The 23,876-nt window shown below is 49.2% G+C and overlaps 1 protein-coding gene and 1 long non-coding RNA gene across 2 annotated transcripts; one reads left to right on the plus strand and one right to left on the minus strand.

Moving 5' to 3' along the window:
- Window positions 1–7,485: 7,485 nt before the first annotated feature.
- LOC139826654 (uncharacterized) lies at window positions 7,486–9,665 on the minus strand. Its single transcript, XR_011736789.1, has 3 exons — window positions 9,391–9,665; window positions 8,123–8,244; window positions 7,486–7,570 (listed from the first exon to the last, which is right to left on the minus strand). It is a non-coding gene; the product is annotated as an uncharacterized lncRNA (long non-coding RNA).
- Window positions 9,666–16,324: 6,659 nt separating this feature from the next.
- LOC139826649 (ribosome maturation protein SBDS-like) lies at window positions 16,325–22,656 on the plus strand. The gene is made up of 3 exons (XM_071802999.1): window positions 16,325–18,763; window positions 19,319–19,483; window positions 22,392–22,656. The coding sequence occupies exons 1-3, from the start codon at window positions 18,623–18,625 to the stop codon at window positions 22,488–22,490; spliced, it is 405 nt and encodes a 134-aa protein (XP_071659100.1). The 5' UTR covers window positions 16,325–18,622; the 3' UTR covers window positions 22,491–22,656.
- The last annotated feature ends 1,220 nt before the right edge of the window (window positions 22,657–23,876 follow it).

The raw sequence follows: 23,876 nt of genomic DNA on the forward strand, positions 1-23,876 counted from the left end.
GGACAGGTCAGAGATATTTAATCTAAATGCAATGTTTTCACTTGGATGGTTAAACCCACACACATACACACCCGGCTGAGCCGCTCACCAGGGTCCGCACCCATCTCACCCCACCGACCACCTTCACATTTCCTCCTAGAAAAGCCTCAGGTTGTTACAGTGCTGGCAGAGCAGCACAGAAAGGCACCAAGACTTCACTTTTACCATTCACAGGGGCATGAATTAGGTGTATTCTCTCATGTCCTGTCCCTCACCCCATCTAGAGGGTTATTTCAAGAGCTCCTGGAAGACAGGCAGGCCCAAAGGTCAAGAAACCAGCAAATAATCTAATCGGAAGGAAACAAGGAAGCTTGGGTCACAATGTATTAATTCTGGAAACAAAAAATAAGCAGATTGAAACACTGGGAGAAGAGATTATTAACTCAGCAGAACAAGGACTGGTGGCTGGAGATGGACAGAGACTCTGAACTTTCAGGCTCAGGTCCTGAGTTTCACAAACCTGCAGTGTCCACTCCTTTAATATCATAAAATTTATATTTCCCTGAAGAATTTAGGCCCTTGAGTCAAGTTACTTAATGAGAAGAAACTTTTGTTTTAATCTATGTTTTCAGTTTCTTCTTAATTTTTTTTTAAAAGACCTCTTTAATTAGCCCTCCTGTTACTCATCTCTTCATTTTGCAGGGCTTACTGTGATTGCTGGCTTTTGGCCACACACTTATTCAGCTCATCCGAACAGAACTTCAGCTGTTGCCTGTAAGTTAGAGCTGAACATCCAAGTACAGGTATAAACACCAGAAAGTTACAGAAGAAGAAATATGAACCAATTTCTTTACAGGATATCTCACTCTGTCTGGTTTGCCGCCTCCTCAGACGCAAAAATAATAAACCCTATTAATTTAAGTCTTATTTAGCTGTTCCATCTCTCTGCAATAATTGATTGGGCTTTAGACACTCAGCCAGAAAACACAATCAAATCAGGTTTGCCTGGTGACTGCGCCATAGCAGTGCCAGAAACCCCCAGTCCCCACACTTGCTCTAATTGATTAAAACATTTGGTCACTCGCACATTTCTATACAGACAATTAAGCTAAAGAGACACTACAAACGCAGCAAGACCAGCTGAGAGCAATAATGGATCTTTTCAGTCTATTTTTCTAGGGAGAATTACGACTTAGCGATGTTGCAGTAACTAAAGCGGGTTTTGTCTCCCCTTGGCTCCCGATGCAGCAGCCTCAGGAGCTCAACGCTGCACAATCGCTGCCTTGCAGGGAACCACACCAACGAATTATCTGCTTTTCCTGCCCTCCAAAAAAGCTGCCACGTGCTAAATCTGCATCTGTTTGGCATCTATCAGGGCTGTAGCACTTCCAGGAATGAGGGGGAAGGGCTCCAGTGCAGAGTCAAGCCACATTTTTTACAAATACCCCCAATTTTCTGAGTCTGTTTGGATGCTGGCTCCGCACGTGCCGGCTGGCACGGGGCCAAAATGTGTCAGTCACAACCAGGCAAACACAACGATACCCAGTTCCCAGGAAAGTGGCTGAACTGCAGCATTTCTTGCCAAAGTGATGCACAGAGAACAAACAGGCTCCTCGGACTCTTCCTCAGAGATCTTGGGGGAGCTGCAGCGGTCGGAAACATTGGCAGAATCTACAAGTGTCAAAAGCCTAAAAGAAGAGATCCAGAAAAAGAAAAAGAATTGCAGCCGCCTTATCTGCAACTTTGTGCACACGAGACAAGAACGGTGAGGCATGACATTTGTATTAAAAACATTTTGCCAACAGTAGATCCAGACTATCACTTCATACGTCTCCAATGGCACAGGTGGTACCTGCTAATAGAAGGTAACGTTTATCCTACCCAGTCACTGGTCCCTGCAGTTCTACATTCAGTCTTGCGTGACTAAGAATCTGCAAACGTGGTTTAAAGCAGAAAGCGTACAGCTAGTCCTGGCTGGAGGATTAGTAAGCTGTGCTGACATGCAACCAGTAGAGAGGAGCGTGGGTATGGAATTCCTGTCTCCCTGCACCAAATCAAATGACCAGCACAGCTCACAGCCACACAGAGGCTGTAACACCCCAACCACAGGGTCTAAAAAAGAAACAACAAGCAGAGAAAGCTTCAGTTCTGCTTTACATCAAGCTTAAGGTGTGCATGATGTGAGACTTGAGATGAGTGTCAAAATTAACCTTTAAGTCTTCCTCCTCGGTAGAGATCTGAGAAGACAGGCAGCTGCAGTGCATATGGAAAATCCAGCAGCTGAAAACCCATTTCACCTGCAGCAGGTCAATAGTCATAGAATCATTTTGGTTGGAAAAGCCCCTCAAGATCAGGGAGTCCAACCATAACCCACGCCTGGCACTGCCCCATGTCCCTGAGAACCTCATTTAAACACCTTTTAAACCCCTCCAGGGATGGTGACTCCAGCACTGCCCTGGGCAGCCTGCTCCAATGCCCCACAGCCCTTTGGGGAAGAAATTGTTCCCCACATCCAACCTCAGCCTCCCCGGTGCAACTTGAGGCCGTTTCCTCTGCTCCTGGCGCTTGTTCCTGGGGAGCAGAGCCCGACCCCCCTGCCTCCAAGCTCCTTTCAGGCAGTTCAGAGATCAGAAGGTCTCCCCTCAGCTCCTGTTCTCCAGCTGAACCCCCCCAGGTCCCTCGTGAAGTGGTTTGGGATGGAAGGGACCTTAAAAATCACCTAGTGTCCACCCCCCAGCCATGGGCAGGGACACCTTCCACTGGACCAGGTTGCTGAGCATCCCAACATGGCAAAAAGTCCAGAAGAAAACCCAAAGACACCTTCCGGCACAGATCTCTACACCACCAAAAACTCATTGCAAGAAAAGGCTTGGAAAGCATACACAAAAAGGCATAATTACAAAGGAATGAAGTAGAGCAGTGGTTGAAAAATGCCCAGAAGTCACAAGAAAGACTCAGCCATCCTCCTCCAAAAATGCAGCCACCATGAGCTCGGTTATAGCCCATCTGATGTCACATTGTGCTTCACAAACTCCTCAACGACCTCCAGAGGGCTTTTCTTCTGAGGAGGGAAATACACAGCTGGCAAATCAGTGTGGGTCTACCAAGCAACCTCCACAAAAGCCCTGGGGTTGGAAGCAATGATTGTCTGTTAAAGCTGAAACATTTCGGTGCAGAAAAGGGAGCTTCACAGCAGGAGATCTTTACAGGGGGAAAAAACGTCCCAGTTTCCCGCTGTTTTACAGGAGTGTGCCGGAGCCGAAGGTCAGACACAGCGGCAAATCCATCACCACCGACTTCAGGAGCATTGGCTGGAACACAATTGCTGCACTTGAGCCACCACCCAAAAGAATGTTCTGACTAAAGCGAGAAAATGTCACTGTTGGTGAAAGGAACCTGTTCAAATTATTTCAGCTTTTTATACCAGAATAGAAGTGGAATCCGGGCAGCGGAATTTTTCAGTTTGCCCAAGTGCGACAGGAGAAAACTCCAGTTTCATTCCTAGGGCTGCTCAGTCTTTGAGAAACCCTTGAAAGGCCACCAAGAGCTATTCTTTAGGCTTCCTCTTTCCCTTAAAAGAAAAGAAAGCGCTGTTGAAAAGTATAAAAGGCTTGAGATTTGTGGAAGGGTTTGCTTCCGTGAACTGAAAGCAGGAGTGAGAACACGAGAGGGGATATTACAGGGCTCTACTTGACACGCAAAAATACTGCAGTCGCAAAATGGATGGAAAGCTTGGTCTTTCCGTGATGCTGCTTCAGATCCTTCTCGTCATACAGGAAACTAAGAACACCTTGGACATTTTTAACACGTAGTAAAAGCCTGCTAAGGTCAGTGAAAAATGCAGCTGCTTCAGCAGGCAAGCCAAGCCGAACCTGGTGTCAAGAAAACGAGACTGGCAGAGTTCAGGGCTGGGAATGCCAGGAGCTGTAAGAAATACCAACCTCACCAGCTGAGCAGAAAAGAGCTAACAAATTGTTAGGATCTGGCTTTTTGCCTAAACCCAGATGCCCATTTTAATCCAAGAGCCCCTTCTGCTTTGCAGCAGGGGACAACAGGAATAACAAAAATTTCCAATACATAAGCGCATAATTTCTTGTCAAACTAAGCCTATGATGGGGTGTCGAACATTTTCACCGGAGGCCACAGCAGCCCCGCAGTTGCATTCAAAGGGCCGAATGTAATTTGAGGATTTGGCCCACAGGGCTTGTGTTTGTTATGTGCATCGTGCTCCTTTATCGCCGACTCTGTCTCGTAACACAAAAGACATACTGGCTTTTCCTCCCTGAAACACAAACACGTATTTGCTTTCCCATCTATCAATAAATCGCCTTCCTTCCGCATCAATCTTCCTCTTACTGGACATTTTGGGATTCAAATTGCTCCACCAAAGACGGTAAGATGTGTCACCTAAGTAAAAGATCTAGATGATACTTTCACCTCCATCAACTAGTACTGAAGAAAAACCAAAATCCTGGACCTTTCACAATAAGCCCCGTGGTAAGTCAGAACGCTTGCTGAGCCTGTCGCAAAACATCTGCCATGAAGATCTCACATTGGTGACCTCCACTAGTGGCAACCACGGCAAACCGTGTCTTACGGAAGTGAGGCCATGGGTATCGACCACACGGCAGCTCATCCCATTTCAATCCCTCCCCCAAATCTACCTGCAAGTTCTTGAGAGCTCCTCTCACCCAGGTGAGATGGAGAAGAGACATCCGTCCCTCAGCCCAAGTAGATTCACTAATTCCTACATTGGCTTCGCCATCCCAGGCTGCTCCCTTCAATTCTTGAATTAGATTCTGGAGGAACTGTTACTCTTTTAGCAACTAATTTGAATGAAAAAAACCTATTGCTATAATAAAAGCATTCTGAAACTAATAGACACTGGCAGATCATCTTCTCAGGCCATTTTGTCCATTAACAGCAGCTGTGTCACGCACCTGTGCTGTTAGATTGCCCACAGAAGAATTCAGAAGACCTATGAAGATGTCACATATTTCCTTATTTGGAGAACAGAATCTACAATGATTATTGAAGTGTATCACCACTATCCATATAAAATAAATGAGAGATACTCCATAGATAGTGTGAGGACATCACTATCATCTGTATCACACTTGACTGATGAGTTCTCTGCCCTTACCTGAAGTTTGAGGCCAAACTTTTGCCAAGAGATTTTAGATTTAAAACCCATCACCATCCGCCAGAACAATCCTAAGAAAACAGAACTAACCAGCCACCTCCAAAAACCATCTTCCAACTGCTCTTGGACACTGCACCCAAGAAAAAGACCAGCAAGACAAAATCCCCTCAAAGGGTCCCCACGGGGAGGTTGGGAAGACACAAGAGCGCACGCAGTTCACGTTTGGGCTGCAAAGCAAGCAGAAAAGAAAAATCCAAATAAAACCACAGGATGGGACTCGAGAACAGGTTGTGTCACAGAAGAACCAGTTTCCCGGTCCCAGCTCCCCTGCCAGGGCCAGAGCAACGGGACCCTGGGCTTTCCCCTCACACCCATCTACTCTCCCCACGAAAGGACATCTGGGTTCCTCCAGCGCCCACCACAGCCCAGCCTCATATCCAGCTATCGCTCCCAATAAATCATTTGGCAAATCAAGGAGCGGTTAAAACTAACGATGGTGAACAACCCACCAGAGCACAGGTCTGTGCTGACTTTACAGCAGCAGGGAAGTCTAAAAGACAATCAATATTTTTGCACCCATAAAATAAGAGGACACTGAAGGAATATCTGTGGAGTCACACTGGGGGTTTGTTTGGGGTTTTTGCTGCTCTTGTTTTTAGTTTGGGTTTTTTTTTTGGTTGTTTTGTTTGTTTGGGCCCATTTTGGTTTTGGTTGAGTGCCTTTTTTTCCCCCAGTCATCTTTCCTATGAGAACAGCAGCTTGAGCCTCCCTCTAAGGCTGAAGAAAGATTTAAATGTACTTCCTGGGAAAAAGAAAACCACACAAAAAACCCACCACCCAAACTTTGAGCCCAGCAGGAACTGTTTCAAGCAGCTACAAGCAACTGCAGAAACAAATAAGAACGTGTTAGGCTGTACCTACTAATCACCACAGGAGACACTAATATGAAAAGTGCTTCTATCTGCATTTTAGTTCCTGACACCTACCTGAACAGATTAAATTACTAAAGCGTTCACACAGCAAAATGGAAGCACTGCAAATAGAACCCAGCCAAATACCTGAACCATCAGCCTCTCTCCAGCTCTGTGTTGCTTGCAGGCACTTAGTTTGTGCTGTATTTGTATTTTTATGCAAGACTGAACACTGATGGAAAGGGAATCAGCATTTTCTCAGGCTGCAAGATTGGCTAACAACCTCCTTTCCCATTTCAAGGGGCAGCACACTTGCTTCAAAACTGCACTGCCTGTGCCCTAAACCCAGTCCACACAAAGGCTGCAAATCTCACACAAGCTACCAGTTATCATTCAGTTTTGGAGCATTTTGGGAAGCTCAGCCTTTCAGCGGAGCAGAAACTTCAGAAAGGTGCAGAGCAGATACTTACAGTGTTGTAATGATCGACATAAACCGCATTTCCCAAGCCAAACACAGCGTATCTCAGGCCTTTCAGATACGTTTTCCCAAAGCGAAAGTCACGCGCTGCCTCTTCTAACCCCTTGCAGAACCACGCTGCACTCTCGGTTGGCTGCCCGTCAGTGTACGTAGCTACCAAGAACACACAAACGTTCCTGCCGGTTGTCTAATAATATCAAGAGAATAGAAGAGATCGGTGCATTTCTCAGAACGCTTCCCATTAGTAAGACAACTGGAACACATGGGGAGTTGGAAGAAGTTAAAAGATGAGGTTTTTTCTAAGTGGGATTTTGGTGTGGGATGCTGCAGGTGATAACCCCAACAGTGGCGAACGGCCATCCCCCCTGCAGAGACGCCTTAAATTAGCCAGGAGAGATCAAACTGTCTGTCTGCTGCTTCACAGAGGTGGTACAAGAGAACAGAACATCTCCCTTCCCCACCCCAATCAACAGCTTCTTGAGCAGACTCTTGCAGCAATCAAGTTTCTCACTGATTCAAAAAAACAACTATCAATATTCACAGAAGAAAAATGCCTCAAGGATTACTCCATCTAAATATGACCAGCAAGGAGTTTTTAGCTTATGAGCCTGTGAAGGCTGCAAATTGTCACCATCTGCTTGTTCTGGCTTTGAACCCTTCCCTGGGGATACAGAGACAGAACAGAGGGACCTGGTGCAACCGCTCTCACTGAACTCACACCTGAGTTACAGAACCAGCTCATACCAAGTCACTGTCACCATCAAAATACTCTAGGCAATCCTCTCCTAGGAATATTCAAAATTTAGGTGTTTTCTGCTGAGGGTTGATGGGCTACACTTATACAGAAGGGAAGCGACTTTTAACACACAGCATTGGGAATTTCCAGAATAACAGGAGAGAAATACAAGGGGAAAAGAGCCTTCGCAACACAAGGAAAAGCTTTTCTTTATTAGTCATATTTATAAGGTACTTACCTCCTCTGGATCATAATCTCCCATGCTGATGACTTCCACAGGCAAGCAAAGTGAAATAACGGCTTCAGCCAGACCTCTGGCAAACCTCCAAAAAAAAAAAAAAATAGGAATTTATCAATTGCTTCAACCCAAGCATGGTAGCGACCAAACAACCCCCCACACGCCCAGTCACAAGACACCTCCCACAACAGAAAGAACAAAGACATCCGAGAACTGGACACTGGACCTAGAATTCCTCATGTTAAGAAAAAAAAAAATCAAGTATATTGGCTGCAAGAAGAGAGTGACATGAATTTTAATGACTAATGATTTCACATTTACACACACCATTTTTTTCAAAAGCACCTAAACCAGTACTTGTCTCTGAGAAGACCCGCTCGCAACTACGGGTACGGCAAGAGTAAACTTTAAACTTCATCATCAATGTCTCTACTGCATGCGCCATTTAAAGCAAGTAGAAAAAAATGTTATTTTTATATAATTTTACGTTATCTTTCATGTTGGGCAATGACTTCTCATGAGCTAATGAACTTTCTGATGTTTACACTGTGCAATACTTCTAAGGCAAGCAACAGACTTGAGTCTCAATATTTCAAATTACTTCACGTAGGTGGGGAAAAAAAAAAGTAACTGATACCTTTGCTGTGCCAGTCTGAGACCCATAGAAAATCTTTACTTTGCCTCCAGGGTGGCTGATCCATTTACGAGTTTGTCTTCTATTCCTTCAGAAGAAGCTGGATTCGCATTGGATTTTTCACCCTAAGAAACAAGCACCACTTCTCATTCAATCCCTTTTCAAAGTGATGTTAACCCCATTCTCCCAAAACCACTTAAAACACCTATCCTGTGAACAGACTCTCAGCACTAATTAAATGAGGCTATCAAAGCATTTTAGCTTCTCACACCCAGAGAAAGACACAACCACGTCTCTGAACTAGGCCACGCTCCAATAAACTCAGGTCACACGCAGCCGGATCCAGCTGAACGCAGGAACCTCCCAACTCGCGCAGCAGAACTTTGCTCACCTGCGCAAGGAGCTTTTACCATCCTGAACAGCCTAATCCCACTCCCGTCCTAAAACCAGCCCAACCTCATCAGTAACATCAATGGAAAGAGGAACCCGAGAACTCCAGCACAAGTAGAGTGATTGATTTGCAGTGACAGAGCAACCCAGGCTGACACGATCTCTCAGTAACGACGGGAGAAGCGTTCAGCAGAGAGCTGCTCCAACATCAGAGCAACGAGGGCACCGAGTCACCCACAAACATGAGACCGTCCAGGCTGCGGATTATAACCCTCAGGTGCACTGAACTGTAAGGAACGTTCAAGGAAGAAACGTTGTTTTCACAAAACTGGGGAGCTGGCACCTGACCCCCGCGAGGGAAGGGACCGAGACACATCAGACTGTGAATCCTGAATGTAAAACAAAATCTCTTCAAACTAATCCCAGAATGCAAACTGACACCTGTATTTACAAGTTAATCTAGAGGGAAGGACGGCCAAAGAGCCAGGAACCCATTTTTAAATAGATCAATAAGGGAAAGGGTGTTGTTCGGATTAGATGAATGAAATACGTAAACTGAGGCAGGTGTCGGGTGCTCTGTAAACCCTGAAGAACCGACCAGTGGGCAACAGGGGAGGGAAATTGCACCCAGGGTTTGGGGGGATATAAACGGGGGCTTTTTGCCCTATTATGCGTGCCTGCCTTTAGGGAGAACACCCGGTCTTGCAAAATCATTAACAAAATGTGCTTTGCTGAGAGATCCTGCCTGGGCCTGTTCTATTGGCAAGGTGATCGTTTCCTACACGACCACACCTGGGCTCCGCAGTGACCCACGGGGGGGCCCACAGTGGGGCAGCACGTGTCACTGCACCAGTGGGGACCGTCACCCGGCAGCCACTCGCCTCCACACGCAGATTTCGGGGCCTTCTTGGACAAAAGCACTTCCATCTTCCTTGCCTTCTTTCTGGTTTTGGTGGTGAGGAACTGAACGATGATCCAAATGCTGATCCCAATGATACAGGGAATTGACCTTCTCCCCTGGAGAAGTTGTAGAAACTGAGGGCAACAGAAAGCAGAAATTTGGAAAGGTTGTTAGATGAAGCTTGGAGAGTATTCAGTAACAGGGACAAGGAAGATTCTTGAAAGGATAAGTAAGTATGGAACTGAAGAGGTTGGAAGGCTTTGAAAGCCTTTAGAGAGAGGTCAGTATATATGTTGGGAAAATGAACGTTGGGGAAGGTACAGAGGAAGTAGGCAGAGAGAGAAACAGACAGTAGCAAGTTTTGAAAAAGACTGATGGGAACCTGGAATGAACAGAAACAAGTGGAATTTTTGGTGGATTGACAACAAGTAACAATTACATAGCAGGTAAAGGGAGTCACTGGCCAAAGTGAACGGGCATATTTTTGTGAACCTTTGAAATACAAATTGGGTAAACAAGTAGGTATTGATAAATTTCTATATATGTCCAATTCCTTCCAACCTTTTTGGGAGAAGGAATTTGGCCAGTAATAGAGAAATTAATACAAGTCAGGTTATAAACAGAATAATAAAGGACCTCTACCCAGTGGTAGCAAACACCTTTCTGACTGTATTAACTCTAATTTGATTTGGCTTACTGTTTTAGATTTGAAAGATGCCTTTTTGCCTCTCTCTCCGTGAAGCCAGCCAGACAATATTTATGTAAAACCCAGCTCACCTGGATGGTGTTGCCACAAGGATTTAAAAACAGCCCAACAGTACTAGGAAATCAGCTCGCTAAAGATCTTGAATCTTGGGAAGCCCCATCTGATGAAGGACAGATGCAACAATATGTGGATGATCGCTACCAGGACACAGAAGACATGTATAACCTGAACTGTAAGCTTATTGAACTTTGGGGGCTCCAAGGATACCAGGTATCACAGAAGACAGCCCAGATGATACAGCAACTCATGAGTAACTCATTTGGGCTATGAAATCAGCGTAGGGCAGAGGACCCTGGGCCAGGCTCGAAAGGAGGCCGTATGCCAAACATCAAAGCCTCAAACTGTAAAAGAATTACGGACCCTTCTTGGGCATGACAGAGTGGTGCCGGTTGTGGATTTATAATTATGGATTGTTTGTCAAGCCACTGTATGTGCCAGCAGCCACAGATCAGGAACACCTGCAATGGAATAAAGGAGCTACACGAGCCTTTGAAGAACTTGGTAAGGCTTTGACAGCGCCTGCTCTAGGACTCCCAGGTGTGAGTAAACCATTTTTTCTATTCTCTCACGAGAAGCAGGGAATAGCCTTGGGTACACTGGCACAGGATCTTGGCCCGTACCGACGAGCAGCGGCCTATTTCTCCAGACAATTAGATGCAACTGCAAAAGGGTGGCCGGGATGCCCGCGGGCAGTTGCTGCAGCGGTACTGAACATACAGGAGGCCCGGAAATTTACCATGGGTCAGAAAATGGCTGTGCTGGTATCCCACACGGTGCCTACAGTTCTAAATGAAAAAGGGGGACGTTGGCTTTCCCCACAAAGATTTCTCAAATATCAAGCTAAATCATCCTCACTAACACTGTCAAGCCAGCTTCTTTCCTCAGTGACAACATTGGAAAACCAGTTCATCATAATTGCCTGGAAACCATTGAAACAACATAATCCAGCCAAGCAGATCTAAAGGACATAGGATTATGGAGAACACTGAGAACTGCCTTACGGACGAAAGCAGCAATATCCTGAACGGTGAAAGGCACGCTGGTTATGCTATAACTACTAGCCATGAAGTGATGGAATCTGGACCTCTGTCTGAAAGTACTTCAGCACAAAAGGCAGAAATAATCGCCCTTACCTGTGCTCTGGAACTAGCCGAAGGTAAAACTGTGAACGTTTATATGGACTCTAAGTATGCTTTCAGGGTCGTGCACGGAACAATTTGGAAAGAAGAAGGACTCTTGAACTCTCAAGGCACACATATCAAACGTGCAGGAGAAATATCGGCAGCTCAACTTCCTAAGAAGGTGGCAATCATGCATATCCAGGCGCACCAGAAAGCGAGCTCGGAATTGGAAAAAAGGAAATGAGCTGGTGGACAGGGAGGCAAAACTGGTGCCTAAGCAAAAGGTAAAAGCGGAAAGTGCCCTAGTCCCCGACGGGCAGGTTATTTTAGAAGGTAAGCCAGAATATACTAAGGAAGACCAGAAACTTAGTATAGATTTAGAGGAATCATATCATGAGGAAGGGTGGGCTCACGCCCCACAAGAGAAAACTTATTGTTACCTCCTATTTAGTTTGCCCTTTAGTAGCAGAAACATTATACGAACATTTGATCAAAAATAGTAACTACAAATTGGTATACTACTGTAAGACAGGTGACACAGCAACGCGCTCTTTGCCTCCAGACTAATCCTAAGAATATACCTAAGCTAGAAATGGGTCAAATTGGGAAAGGAAACGGACCTGGGCAATAATGGTAAATTGATTTTTCGGAACTCCCAAGAAAAGGGGGGTGCTGATATTGCTTGGTACTAACTGATACCTTTTCAGGTTGGCCAGAAGCACTCCCTACCAGAACAGCAAAAGCTCGGGAGGTAACTAAAACATGAGCACAAGAAACAATACCAAGGCTTGGTGTTCCAGCTGATATATCCTCTGATAAAGGGCCACATTTTAAATCAAAAATTGTACAGCAAATCAGTCAGCACTTGAGAATAGACTGGCAACTACATACACCTTATCATTCTTCCTCCAGTGGCCAGGTAGAAAGAAAAAAAAAAAGATGAAGTGAGTCATCTAATTGAACAACAAATTGTAAATCTGGGGCAGGAGGCAAATTTGGCTTGGTCTCAATCTTCACCTTTGTCCCTCTTGCATATGAACAAGGCCAAGGGCAAAGAAGGGTTAAATCCTTTTGAAAACCTGGATGGGAGACCCTATAGTGTACAGAAGGGGATGTCTGCACAAGAAGGGGATGAAATTATGACTTTTTATATGGTTATATTGCGTAAACAACTTAACAAAATTGGGAAGAGTGTTTGGAACTTGGAGTAGGGGTCTGGATGGGCCAGTACATAACATCCAATTGGGCGATTATGTGTCTGTGAAGTCTCTTGCAGAAAAGGACTTTGGAATCACAACAGGAAGCCCATTTCAAGTCCTCCTGGCATCCTTCACTGCTACCAAGATTAAAGAACGGAATGCCCGAATCCATCATTCTAGAGTGAAGAAAGTCTGCAAAGCACCACGAAGGGTAACCCAGGCGCAACCTGGAAAATGCCGTTTCTTACGGTCATAACCCTAGCACACGGATGGGACGAAAATTGCCATGAGCAAGATCTGAATAAAACCATGGGGGAACGCTTTAAATTGGTGCTTTGGAATCAAAACCATCAGAGTGTATATATTACATTGCCCACTTCCGCAGAAGAAAGCTTTACATTTGTAGTAATTAACCAAAACCTTTCTGAAATTCTATCAAAGAAATTAGGTTATGTCCACCCTGACATGTTTTGGTCCTTCTGGACCTCCTGGGTAACCTTTTGGTCCCTTTGGTCCTTCTGGGTGACCAACCCAAACGGCACTTCCTACCTCAGCAAGAAGAAACCCAAAAGAGAAGACAAATGCTACAGCTGCAGTGAGCGGGGTCACCACGCCAAAGAACGCAAGCTCCCGTCGCAGCCCAGAAGATGCCATTCCTGCCGGAGCACCAGCCACATGGCTGTCAGCTGCCCCCAAAGAGCTCAGCAGCGCAGAAGACAAACACCAGGAGCCTGACTTTAGCATTAACATTGAAAATCTGTTGAAGGATAGAGATGGGTTTTCTCAGGTAGAAGTAGCCTTCTTACCTGCGGCCAGAGAAAACATAGACAATCATCACATTAGTAAAAGAATTTACTAACCTCTTAGCAAAGGGGGGAATGATACAGGGAACTGACAATTAACTAATTAACACTTGACACTTAAGGAACTAACCCTACCCCACATCACTAAAGACACTTAGAGAGCTAACCCTTTAACCCACATCACTATTGCCTAGCCTTGCTTAACTCTGTGTAACTTATTGTACGAAAAACAGGACTTCACTGACGCCTTGCAAAGATCACAATCCTCGGGTGCATCCTTGGGTGAACTAGATTACAGAAACTTGGACACAGTTTTAACCAACTCAGCAGTCTGAGACCCAACCAACTCATCACACTGGACCAAAGGTGATCGGGTACAGAGAAGAGGACCCGGGGTCACGATCACTGCGCAGCTGCAACCAGGAGGAGCCGGAGACTCTGGAAATGGTCTCCTGAACTCATTGCAATAAGAACCGCCTTCTCGGGGACAGGTTATGAATATGTACAGGTGTTCCTAAAACTTCCGTGAATATGTAACGCTTTACTGCATTTAACCAAGCTCACAGCTACTGTAATTTTACACACGTATTAGGTGAAATGATTCCCCGTGTGTCCGGCATCGTACCTAAATACATACCTTCCTTATAACCTCAAGGGTTGTAAGGTCATTCCACGCCTCACCAACAGCAACAACAGAATCAACGTAAAGTCTGTGCAGCCATAAGGACACCAGGGAAGTATAGAAGAAGTTCCACGTATCCATTGAGACATCTAGATCTGGAATAAATAACAGATTTAGCGAAAGCAGATTCCTACAGGATGAATTCAGTGTAAGCACACAAGAAAAATAATCATACAGGTTCTGTTCTAAGGAAAGGCAGAAAATACTTTTGTGCTGTGCAAGTGCCTGAAAGTAAAGAGTCCTTGCAAAACGTTCGCTGGCCTTAGTTTTGCGCGGACCTGACACAGGCAGATCTCTGGAGCTAAAAAGCTCCATGTCAGGGGAGAAATCACTGCCACAGAGGCTGCTGCCGAACACAGCCCTTGCTTGTGTACATGAGACACCACACTGGTTACAACAACAGCTTCGACCCAGAGTTTCAAGGCCAGACTAAAACCTGGAAACCTTCAAAGTACTTTTTCAGAATTCTATCATGTGGGTGACGGTTGGTTCAGAACAACCCACACTGTTCTGAACCAACTTAAAAATTCAGGGTACATAACGCTGCAGCCAGGAGTGCACCTGTGCAGTCACCGACACTACCTAGCTCAGAAAAAAAAAAAGCATTTAAGAGTTTAAATAAGGTTTGTTTGCAACACTGATGGACTGAGGAACGCAGATGACAGCCTCCTGCTGTTATCCACAGTCCTCTTGGATCTTGTTTCTGCAGACGTGAGACGAGCTCAGAAACCGAGCATTTCCAAGAGGCTGGAAGCTTTGCTAACTTATTTTTCCCCTGGGCTGTTACTAATGCTAAAAAAGCTTCTTTCCCCCTCACCCCTCCACAATTAATACTGAACCCCAAAAAAGAAAAGAGCCGAGGGGCTCCCAGGCCCGTTCAGCAGCTCATCCTGTGCCTCCAGCACGACTGGTTTATGTGGGCAGCCCACAGGGGTGGGTTTTACCCCTCCAGGGGGCTCCAGAAACCTGCAGCAGCCCAAGTACCCCACACCCTGTGCCCACCCCAGCACGCGCCATCCTGCACCCCCAGCCCATCCCTCCCGTGTTCACCCACCCCTCTAACCCCCCATACAAACCCCTCACACTGACCCCCACATCCCACACCCCAGTAACTGCCTCAGAACCACCCCCCCCAGTTATTACCCCTCCACATACCCCCAGATATCACCCCCCCACACACACACACACATTTTCCCGCCCCGTGGTTATTACCCTTCCCCCCTCACACACACACACTCCCAGTTATTACCCCCCCACACACACACTCTCCCCACCTCAACATCATTACACCCCCAGTTATCACCCCCCACCCTACAGCTATCACCCACCCCCCCATGGCTATTATTCACACACACAGTTATTGCCCCCTCCATAGTTATTACCCACACCCACCCCTCACAGCCCCCCCAGTTATTACCCCCACACACTTCTCCCCTCCCCACAATTATTGCCCCCAAGGGTTATTACTCTTCCCTCCCTCACACCCCCCGCCCCCCCAGCCCAGTTATTACCTTCACGCACAGTTATTACCCCACACACACCCCCCCGGGGTTATCACTCACACACGCACAGTCATCACCAACACCGTTATTGTCCCTCTCACAGTTACTACCCCTCGCATCCCCCCAGTTATTACCCCCACATGCACAGCTATTACCCCCACACACACACACGCACTCCCCCCTCAGGGTTATTGCTTCGCCCCGTTATTACCCCCACACACCCTACAGTTCCCACTCACACCTCCCCAAGTCATTACCCCCGACCCCGCCGCTATCAACCCCCCACACCCACCCTCCTCTCATGGTCATTACTCCGCCCCTCACACACACCCCTTCCCCCGCCCCGTTATTACCACTGGCCCTCAGAGTTATTTAGCCCAAACCCTACGGTCACCCCCCACAGTCCTCACAGGTTCACGTCCCTCACGGTTATTCCTCCCCCCATACACCGCAAGCTCCCCAGACCCCCGCCCCTTCCGGCCACCGTTTCCCGCCGGACGGTTCTTGCTGGCGCTCCTGGGGGCGGCGGCCACCAATGGGAAGGCAGCGTGAGGCGGCCCCTCGGCCGTGGCGCAGCGGCGGCCGCCGCCGTGTCCGTCTTCACCCCCACCAACCAGGGGGAAAGCGCCGGGAGGCGCTTCGGGATCGCCTGTTACCGCAACAAGGCCATGGGATGGCGCAGCGGAGCGTGAGTGCCGGCCCGGGACCTGCCCGAGGGCGGGAGGGAGGCAGGCCGGCCGGCCCGTGTGGGGCGCAGGCCCGTGTGGGGCGCAGGCCCGTGTGGGGCGCAGGCCCGTGTGGGGCGCAGGCCCGTGTGGGGCGCAGGCCCGTGTGGGGCGCAGGCCCGTGTGGGGCGCAGGCCCGTGTGGGGCCCGGCTGGGGGGGGCTTGTGTGGACCTCCCTTGGACACTCTGAAGAGCAGAGGGGCCCTGCAGAGGGACCGGGACAAATTGCAGAGCTGGGCAATCACCAAGCACATGAAGTTCAACAAGAGCAAGTGCCGGATCCTGCACCTGAGCCAACCCCGGCTGTACAGACAGACTGGGGGACGAGGTGCTGGAGAGCAGCTCCATGGAGAGGGATCGGGGGTTCTGGTGGACGGCAAGTTGAACGTGAGCCGCCGGTGTCCCTGGAGCCAAGAGGGCCCCGTGTCCTGGTGCACCCAGCACAGCACGGCCAGGCGGGCAGGGGGGGATTGTCCCGCTCTACTCTGCGCTGGGGCGGCCTCACCTGGAGCATCCACTGTGTGCAAGGCTGGGGACACAGGAGAAAAGGAGACAAAGCTACTGCAGCGTGTCCAGAGGAGGCTGCGAAGCTGGTGAAGGTTTGGAGGGGAAGCCGAATGAGCAGTGGCTGAAGTCCCTGGGTTTGTTCAGCTGGAGCAGAGCAGACTGAGGGCAGAGCTCATGGGCTGCAGGTTCCTCAGCAGGAGCAGGAGGGGCAGGGCTGAGCTCTTCTCTGTGACAGTGACAGAGCCCGGGGAATGGCAGAAGATGTGCCAGGGAGGGTCAGTGGGACATGAGGAAAAGGTTCTTCACCCAGAGGTGCTGGACACTGAACAGGCTCCCAGGGAGGTGTCACGGCCCCAAGCCTGGCAGTGTTCAAGGAGAGACTGGACAATGTCCTCAGGCAGACGAGGTGACCTGTGGGGTTTCCTGTGCAGGGACGGGAGTTGGACTCCATGATCCTGGTGGCACTGGGGGAGCTGGGAAGGCCCCTTTCAAGCCAAACTATTCTGTGATCCGTGTAGGTGCCTTCCAAGTCAGCACATTCTGTGATTCTATGACCCAGTTTTGTGGGGCAGCCCCGTGTGGGCACCCAGCTGTGGCAGGGGAGAGGCCCAGGTGGGGCCTGGCTGTGGAGCCGGGGAGCTTTTGTGGTACGCGGCTCTCCAGCCCAGGAAGGTGGTGGGATCTGTGTGAATCCGGGTACGCGGAGCGCCCTTGGGCACAGGGCAGTGCCCTGCGCTTTCCTGGGGAGTTACATCTCAGGAGTAGAAGTTTCCAGGCTCGTTGGCAGCACAGGTTGTTCCTCCTTGCTAAAAACTCATGTTCTTTTTTATATTGTTGACTTCACAAATTTTCTAACCGTGCCCTAATCTCTAGGGAGAAAGATTTTGATGAGGTCCTGCAGACACACAGAGTGTTTGTCAACATTTTCAAAGGCCAGGTGGCAAAGAAAGATGATCTTGTTAAAGCATTTGTGACGGATGACCAAACAGAAATCTGTAAGATGGTAGGTTTCAACCACTTCGCGGTTAGCAGCTTTATAAAAGCTTGGAGAAGACTTTCCCCTCCAGGGCTGGTGACTCCAGCACTGCCCTGGGCAGCCTGTTCCAATGCCCCACAGCCCTTTGGGGAAGAAATTGTTCCAAGATCCAACCTCAGCCTCCCCTGGGGCAACTTGAGGCCGTTTCCTCTGCTCCTGGCGCTTGTTCCTGGGGAGCAGAGCCCGACCCCCCCTGGCTCCAAGCTCCTTTCAGGCAGTTCAGAGATCAGAAGGTCTCCCCTCAGCTCCTGTTCTCCAGCTGAACCCCCCAGGTCCCTCAGCCGCTCCCATCACACTTGTGCTCCAAGTCTTGAATATTTGATATGTATTTAGCTGAAAAGAGTTCTGAATACTCTGTAGAATATACAGCTTTTATACACTGATGTCTGTGGACACAGAAAAAAAAAGAATTACCAGTGCTGAAGAGTTTCTCACCTAAGGTATATTTTTAAGGATGCAGGGGATGCAAAGGGGACAGTTGCTCACTTGGGGAAGTCCAATGAAATGTTAAGAACAGATCTAATTTCTTAGTCCTTCTTGGTAGGATATGAACTGTGGGCTTGTTGTGAATTCAAGGAAATCTGCGCATCTTTTTTTGTAGTTTTTCTGTGGTGAGTTTTTTCTTTGAAATCTCTCCGTGCTGTCTGTCATAATGACATACATTATTAATACTGTTATTTTTTTTATCCACTTCACATCTGACCAAACCATTCAAGCAATTGTTAAATTTAACAGAGTTACTAGATTTTTCACTCTGTAGTCAAACCCATGACATTTATTAACTGGGTTTTTTTAGTTATTTACTGTCCAGATTTTAACAGAAGGAGAGCTGCAGGTATCGGACAAAGAACGGCACACGCAGCTGGAGTAGATGTTTAGAGACATCGCGACCATTGTCGCTGACAAATGCGTGAATCCCAAAACAAAGAGGCCGTACACAGTGATCGTCATAGAAAGAGCCGTGAAGGACATTCACTACTCCGTCAAACCAAACAAGAGCACGAAGCAGCAGGTCTGTTTTCTTGCAAAATCGGTTTCAGGTCAGAGGTGGTGGCTTCAAGTGTAATTTCTCTGTTTGCAGCCACAGAGGGATCAGCAAAGCCCTGGGGGCTGAATTCTGCAGAGTGATTCTTCATCCAGCCGGTGGTTGAATGCTGGATGCAAACAGCTGCTGAAACTCGTGCAGTTTGTTTTCTAACAATTCAGGGAAGGGAGAAAGAAAGAAAGAAACTAATTAAAGCAGCAACAGTGATACGCCTGGAACAGAAAGAAAAGTTTTGTCCTTTAGTTTGATTGAGGTAATAAATCAGGCCTTGCATCTGAGCCACATGTTGGTTTGCAGTATAAGTGCTATTTAAGATTTCAGACGGGTTTTTTAAGCGTTGGAGGGATCACGAATAACAAGAACTCTGCCTTTCCTTGTTAATCTACCAAAGCAGCATTCGAGCAAACTCCCTGCAGCGCTGACAAAAGTGTCAGAAGCTGATGCGAAGGATTTGAGGTTTTGGTCTGTGTGATGGTTTTCAAGCAGGTGTGTAAATGCTCTTTGTTTTTAACACCTTTGTAGGCACTGGAAGTGATCAGACAGTTAAAGGAGACCATGCAAATCAAACGTGCTCACATGAGGCTGCGATTTATTCTTCCAGCAAGGGAGGGGAAGAAACTGAAAGAGAAGCTCAAGGTGCTGATTAAAGTGATTGAGAATGAAGATTTCCACCAACAGTTAGAAATTGTAAGCGATAAAGCCTGGCAACTGTGTGGGGGTGTTATTTTTCTCTGCTAAAGTGGCTGAAGCATTTCAAAGGGTTTCCCCAGCTGTGCTTGGCAGAGAGCTAAAGCCAGATGCCTTTCTCTGATGTCTGCATCACCCAAGACACTTCACTTTTGGTTTTCCACCAAGCTGAGTGGTGCAGTCGAGGCACTGGAGGGAAGGGGTGACATCCAGAGGGACCTGGACAGGCTGGGGGGGTCCATGTGAATCTTGTGAAATTCATCCAGGCCAAGTGCGAGGTCCTGCACCTGGGTCAGGGCAATACCCAGTACCAGCACAGACTGGGGGAGGGAGGGAGGGTCAGACGGATGGGCAGCAACCCTGTGGAGAAGGGCTGGTGGGTAACAAAAGGGCCATAAGCTGGCAGTGTGCTCTTGCAGCCCAGAAAGCCAAGTGTGTCCTGGGCCACATCACCAGCAGGTGGAGGGAGGGGATGCTTCCCCCTCTGCTCTGCTCTCCTGGGGCCCCCCAGAGAACTGAGTCCAGCTCTGGGGTCCCCAGCACAAGACAGACATGGACCCCAGGGGGTCTGTCCCTCTGTCACCAGTGCTGCCTCAGGCCCTCCAGCATTTTAGAACGATGCTAAAACCCAGCCTGTGGCTGGCAATGCCAACCCAGGCGATGTGATGGTGAGTTTTGACCCACACATATATTAACCCTCCTAAAACCAACATGGAAATGGCAGATGTTTGTGCCTCCTTGTGTGGAAGCAGCTCTGGCTGCCTCGTCCCACATCCCACCCTTGCAGCTCCAGGACAGACCCCACACTGGTGGCCCTGCCTGCATCTCCCGTCCCAGAACAGCCAAAGGAGCTGCTTGTTTTGGCCTCCAGCTGGCTGATTTAGCCTGGTTCCCTTTCTCCATGAGTGATAAAACCCGGTGCTGAGGCTCCGGTGTCAGTCCCAGCCTGTGCCTATCCTTCGTTGTGTGTCATTTCATGTGATTTTGATCACATCCTTGAAAACAAAAACAAACCTCCAACGCACTCAACGTCAGCCCTCCCAGGGCAGAGATATTTCCGCGTGGTGAACGCTCCCGTGCAAATTCTCCCGTGTCCTATTTTAGGTTTCTCACCGGCAGCGGCTGCAGACAACTGCGCTGGAGCTCCTGTCAAGCCTTTGGCAGTGGTTGTTGTGGAAGGAATAAGGGTCTCTCAGGGCAGAAGAGGAAATCTCTCCTTTCCTTCCCTGGGCTGTGTCACCCCCCCACCTGCCACCTAATGAAACCCCAATGGCATCAGCCCTTTCCCTCCCCTGCATTTCTTAATTTATTCCTTACATTATTAATTTTCCTATATTGGAGGGCACCGTGCAACCTTTCTTTTTCCAGTGTTTGGGAATGTGTGTGCTCCCCTGCGCACTGGTGGCGTCACCATCATTGGAGGGGTTGGACAGATGCAGAGATGAGGTTCTCAGGGACATGGGTTAGTGCTAGGGGTGGGTTATGGTTGGATTCCATGATCTTGAGGGTCTCTTCCAGCCAAAATAATTCAATGATTTTATGACCTCCATCATGGGGACGCCCCGACATGGGCTCTACTGCCCCATGGCCCCCATGGGGTGGGGACAGTGCCCTACTGTGCCCCATGCAGCTCCCCTGCCCAGTGCAGGCAGGCTGTCCCAGGCAGGGCTGTCCTGTGTGGCTCAGGGGTCACTTTGGCAGAGGGATGCTCCTGACCCTGCTGCTGCCTTCCTGGTTGGTTGTATTTTGGTGTTTTCTTACTCTAGAAACCCAGGCATTGCCTCTGGTGTCTTCCCACTCGCTCCTGTACCTTTTTGCCACTTGTCACATCCATTTCCACGGGCGCCTCTCCCGGGCCAGGCTAAGACAGCGGCAGTCAGTCCGATTGCACCCAGTGTTGTCTCCCGGGCAGGAGCTCGCTGGTGGGGTGACGTCTTCTCCTCGCCTCGCAGACATGGTGAGGAGTTGGGATGCGGTGTCTGAACACATTCAGGGAATGCTCATGATAAAGCAGTTGGCCTTTATCTTCTGCTCACAACTTAACAGTTTCAGGAGACCTGAAATTCCTGTGTTGCTGCGTGTCGTTGCTCTTCCCCTCCTTTCAAGGCAGCTAAAGCATCTCAGTGTTCCCTTGCATCTGGCAAACAGGCCACAGACCGGATTCTCCAAAAACTGAGATGGAAAAATGGAGTCCAGCTTTGTCAGAGAGAAGTCTTCAACACGTTTTGTGGCTTCTCTGTTGGCCAGAGTGCAAAGACCAGACCAAGAGCCTGAAACAACTGGCACCAGGGGAGGTTTTAGGTGGGATATAGGGGACAATTTCTTCCTGAAAAGGGCTGTCGGGCATTGGAACAGGCTGCCCATGGCAGTGGTGGAGTCACCATCCCTGTATGTCCCTTGGGACAGCCGTGTCATAGAATCACAGACTCATTTTGGTTGGGAAAGACCCTCAAGATCATTGAGTCCAACCGTTAACCCAGCCCTGGCACTAACCCACGTCCCTGAGAACCTCATCTCCGTCTGTCCAACCCTCCAGGGATGGTGACCCCACCACTGCCCTGGGCAGCCTGTTCCAATGCCTGACAGCCCTTTGGGGAAGAAATTGTTCCCCAGATCCAACCTCAACTTCCCCCGGCGCAACTTGAGGCCATTTCTGTTTGTCTTATCGCTTGTTACGCTTAGGGTGGTGAGAGCCTGGCCCAGGTTGGCCAGAGAGGCGGTGGATGCCCCGTCCCTGGAGACATCCCAGGCCAGGCTGGACGGGGCTCTGAGCAACCTGAGCTGGTGACGATGTCCCTACTCATGGCAGGGGGTGTGGTGGGTTGCAACTTGGGCAGCTTTTGCAACGGATTTGTGGTGTCTCTGCACCCCTGTGCAGTTGTATGGATGTGACTGTCCTTGGCTGCAGGATGCTGGAGGAGGAGCTGAGGGCAAAACTGCAGTCCGAAGAGGCCCGGCGAGACCGGTCGCGAGCCCAGCTGCTGAAGAACGAGGAGCTTCTCCTTGAATTTGAAAACAGAATCGACCGCCTCCTCTTCCATCTGCACGGCATCACCGTGCCTGGCCAGGTATTCACCCAGTGCTGGGTGGCGCAGTGACACAGCGCAGTGACACTTGGCGCAGCCACCGTCACCCCAGGTGGCTCATTTTGCCCACCAAGGTGGTTCTCTCCGTCTCCAGGATGATTCTCTCCTGTCCCGGGGGGTGGAGGAGAAGCTCCAGTACCTGGGCCAGAAGCTGCAGTACCTGGCACAGCGGGCGGCCCACCTGCCCCCTGAGTGCAAGATCCTGGATAAGAGCAACGAGATACGTGGGATGTCCATCCCTGCTGGGGTCTTCGGGGACCCGCAGCAGGCTCCTCCTGATGGCCCATCCCAAGTGTCCCCCAGGGGGACATCAAGGGCACCTCTTGGGTTGTAACACCCACCTCCCCTTCAGCAATTAACCCAGGGTGTCTTTCACAGATTTTTGTGAAGGCCAGGGATTTTCTGGAGAAAAAAATGTCGAGTGATCCTCAGAACGTGGTGGTTTCCTTTGAGGAGAGAGACAGCAGCAATGACGGTAGGAGAGCTTAGCGGGGACGTGTCCCATGGCGACTGTCCCTGCCCCTGCCTGTTGGGATTTGTGACCATCCTCGCCTGTCTCTCCCTGTCCCAGCAGAGCCCAGCCCATGAGTTCTCTCCAGTCCTTGGGGCTGTCTCCAAGGCTTTGAGCATGGGTGGTGCTTTTAGGTGGGGATGTGGGAGCATGAAGGCAGCTGGCGGGGTGGTGAGCATCGAACCACAGAAGGAACAAGAAAAGATGCTGTGGGGCAAGGAGGGAGAGCCTTGTCTTCAAAATCACCTGGTTGTGAAGAACAACCAGTGCTGGGGTCTGTCTGTGGCCTCTTCCCATTGGATGCTCTTGGAGGAGCCACTGAGTTTCTGAGCTTGCCACCTGTTTTGAATGAAGCTGGAGCTGCGTCCAGCACCGCGTGGCTCCAGACCTTTCTGGGAAGCCCCAGCAGGTGGGGATGGGCCACAGCAGCGGCACTGCCAGGCCCTGCAGGTCAGCCTGGGATGCTGGGCAGGAAGAGCCAGGGCTTGGCAGGAAAGCTCCCTGTGATGTCACCAGCCCTCCAAAACGTGCTGGCTCTCCCTGGTGACATGGGCACAGCAGAAGTGGCCCTGCAGACCCTCCCCAGCCCGTTTCTCTCTGTTCCCTCCTCCAGAATCCTCTAAATCTGATGACGAAGATGACGAGCACGTCCCCACCCGGGAAGACATCAAGAGGGAGGGGCAGCTGCTGATCCAAAGCAAGAAGACAGCCAGCGTGTCACGGAATGCACCCCGAGATTAGTTTAAGGGACAAGAGGGTCCAAAACAACTTTTATTAAACCGGTGAGAAACAGGGT

Source organism: Patagioenas fasciata, assembly GCF_037038585.1.
Source record: "Patagioenas fasciata isolate bPatFas1 chromosome 19 unlocalized genomic scaffold, bPatFas1.hap1 SUPER_19_unloc_1, whole genome shotgun sequence".
Classification (NCBI taxonomy): Eukaryota; Metazoa; Chordata; class Aves; order Columbiformes; family Columbidae; genus Patagioenas; species Patagioenas fasciata.

Bases quoted from the DNA above. Each gene is read 5' to 3' on its own strand.
- LOC139826649 (XM_071802999.1), top strand. From the start codon at position 18,623: ATGTTTAGAGACATCGCGACCATTGTCGCTGACAAATGCGTGAATCCC. The intron at 18,764-19,318 runs GTCTGTTTTCTT...ACACCTTTGTAG, and splicing joins ACAAGAGCACGAAGCAGCAG to GCACTGGAAGTGATCAGACA. The intron at 19,484-22,391 runs GTAAGCGATAAA...CCTTGGCTGCAG, and splicing joins TCCACCAACAGTTAGAAATT to GATGCTGGAGGAGGAGCTGA.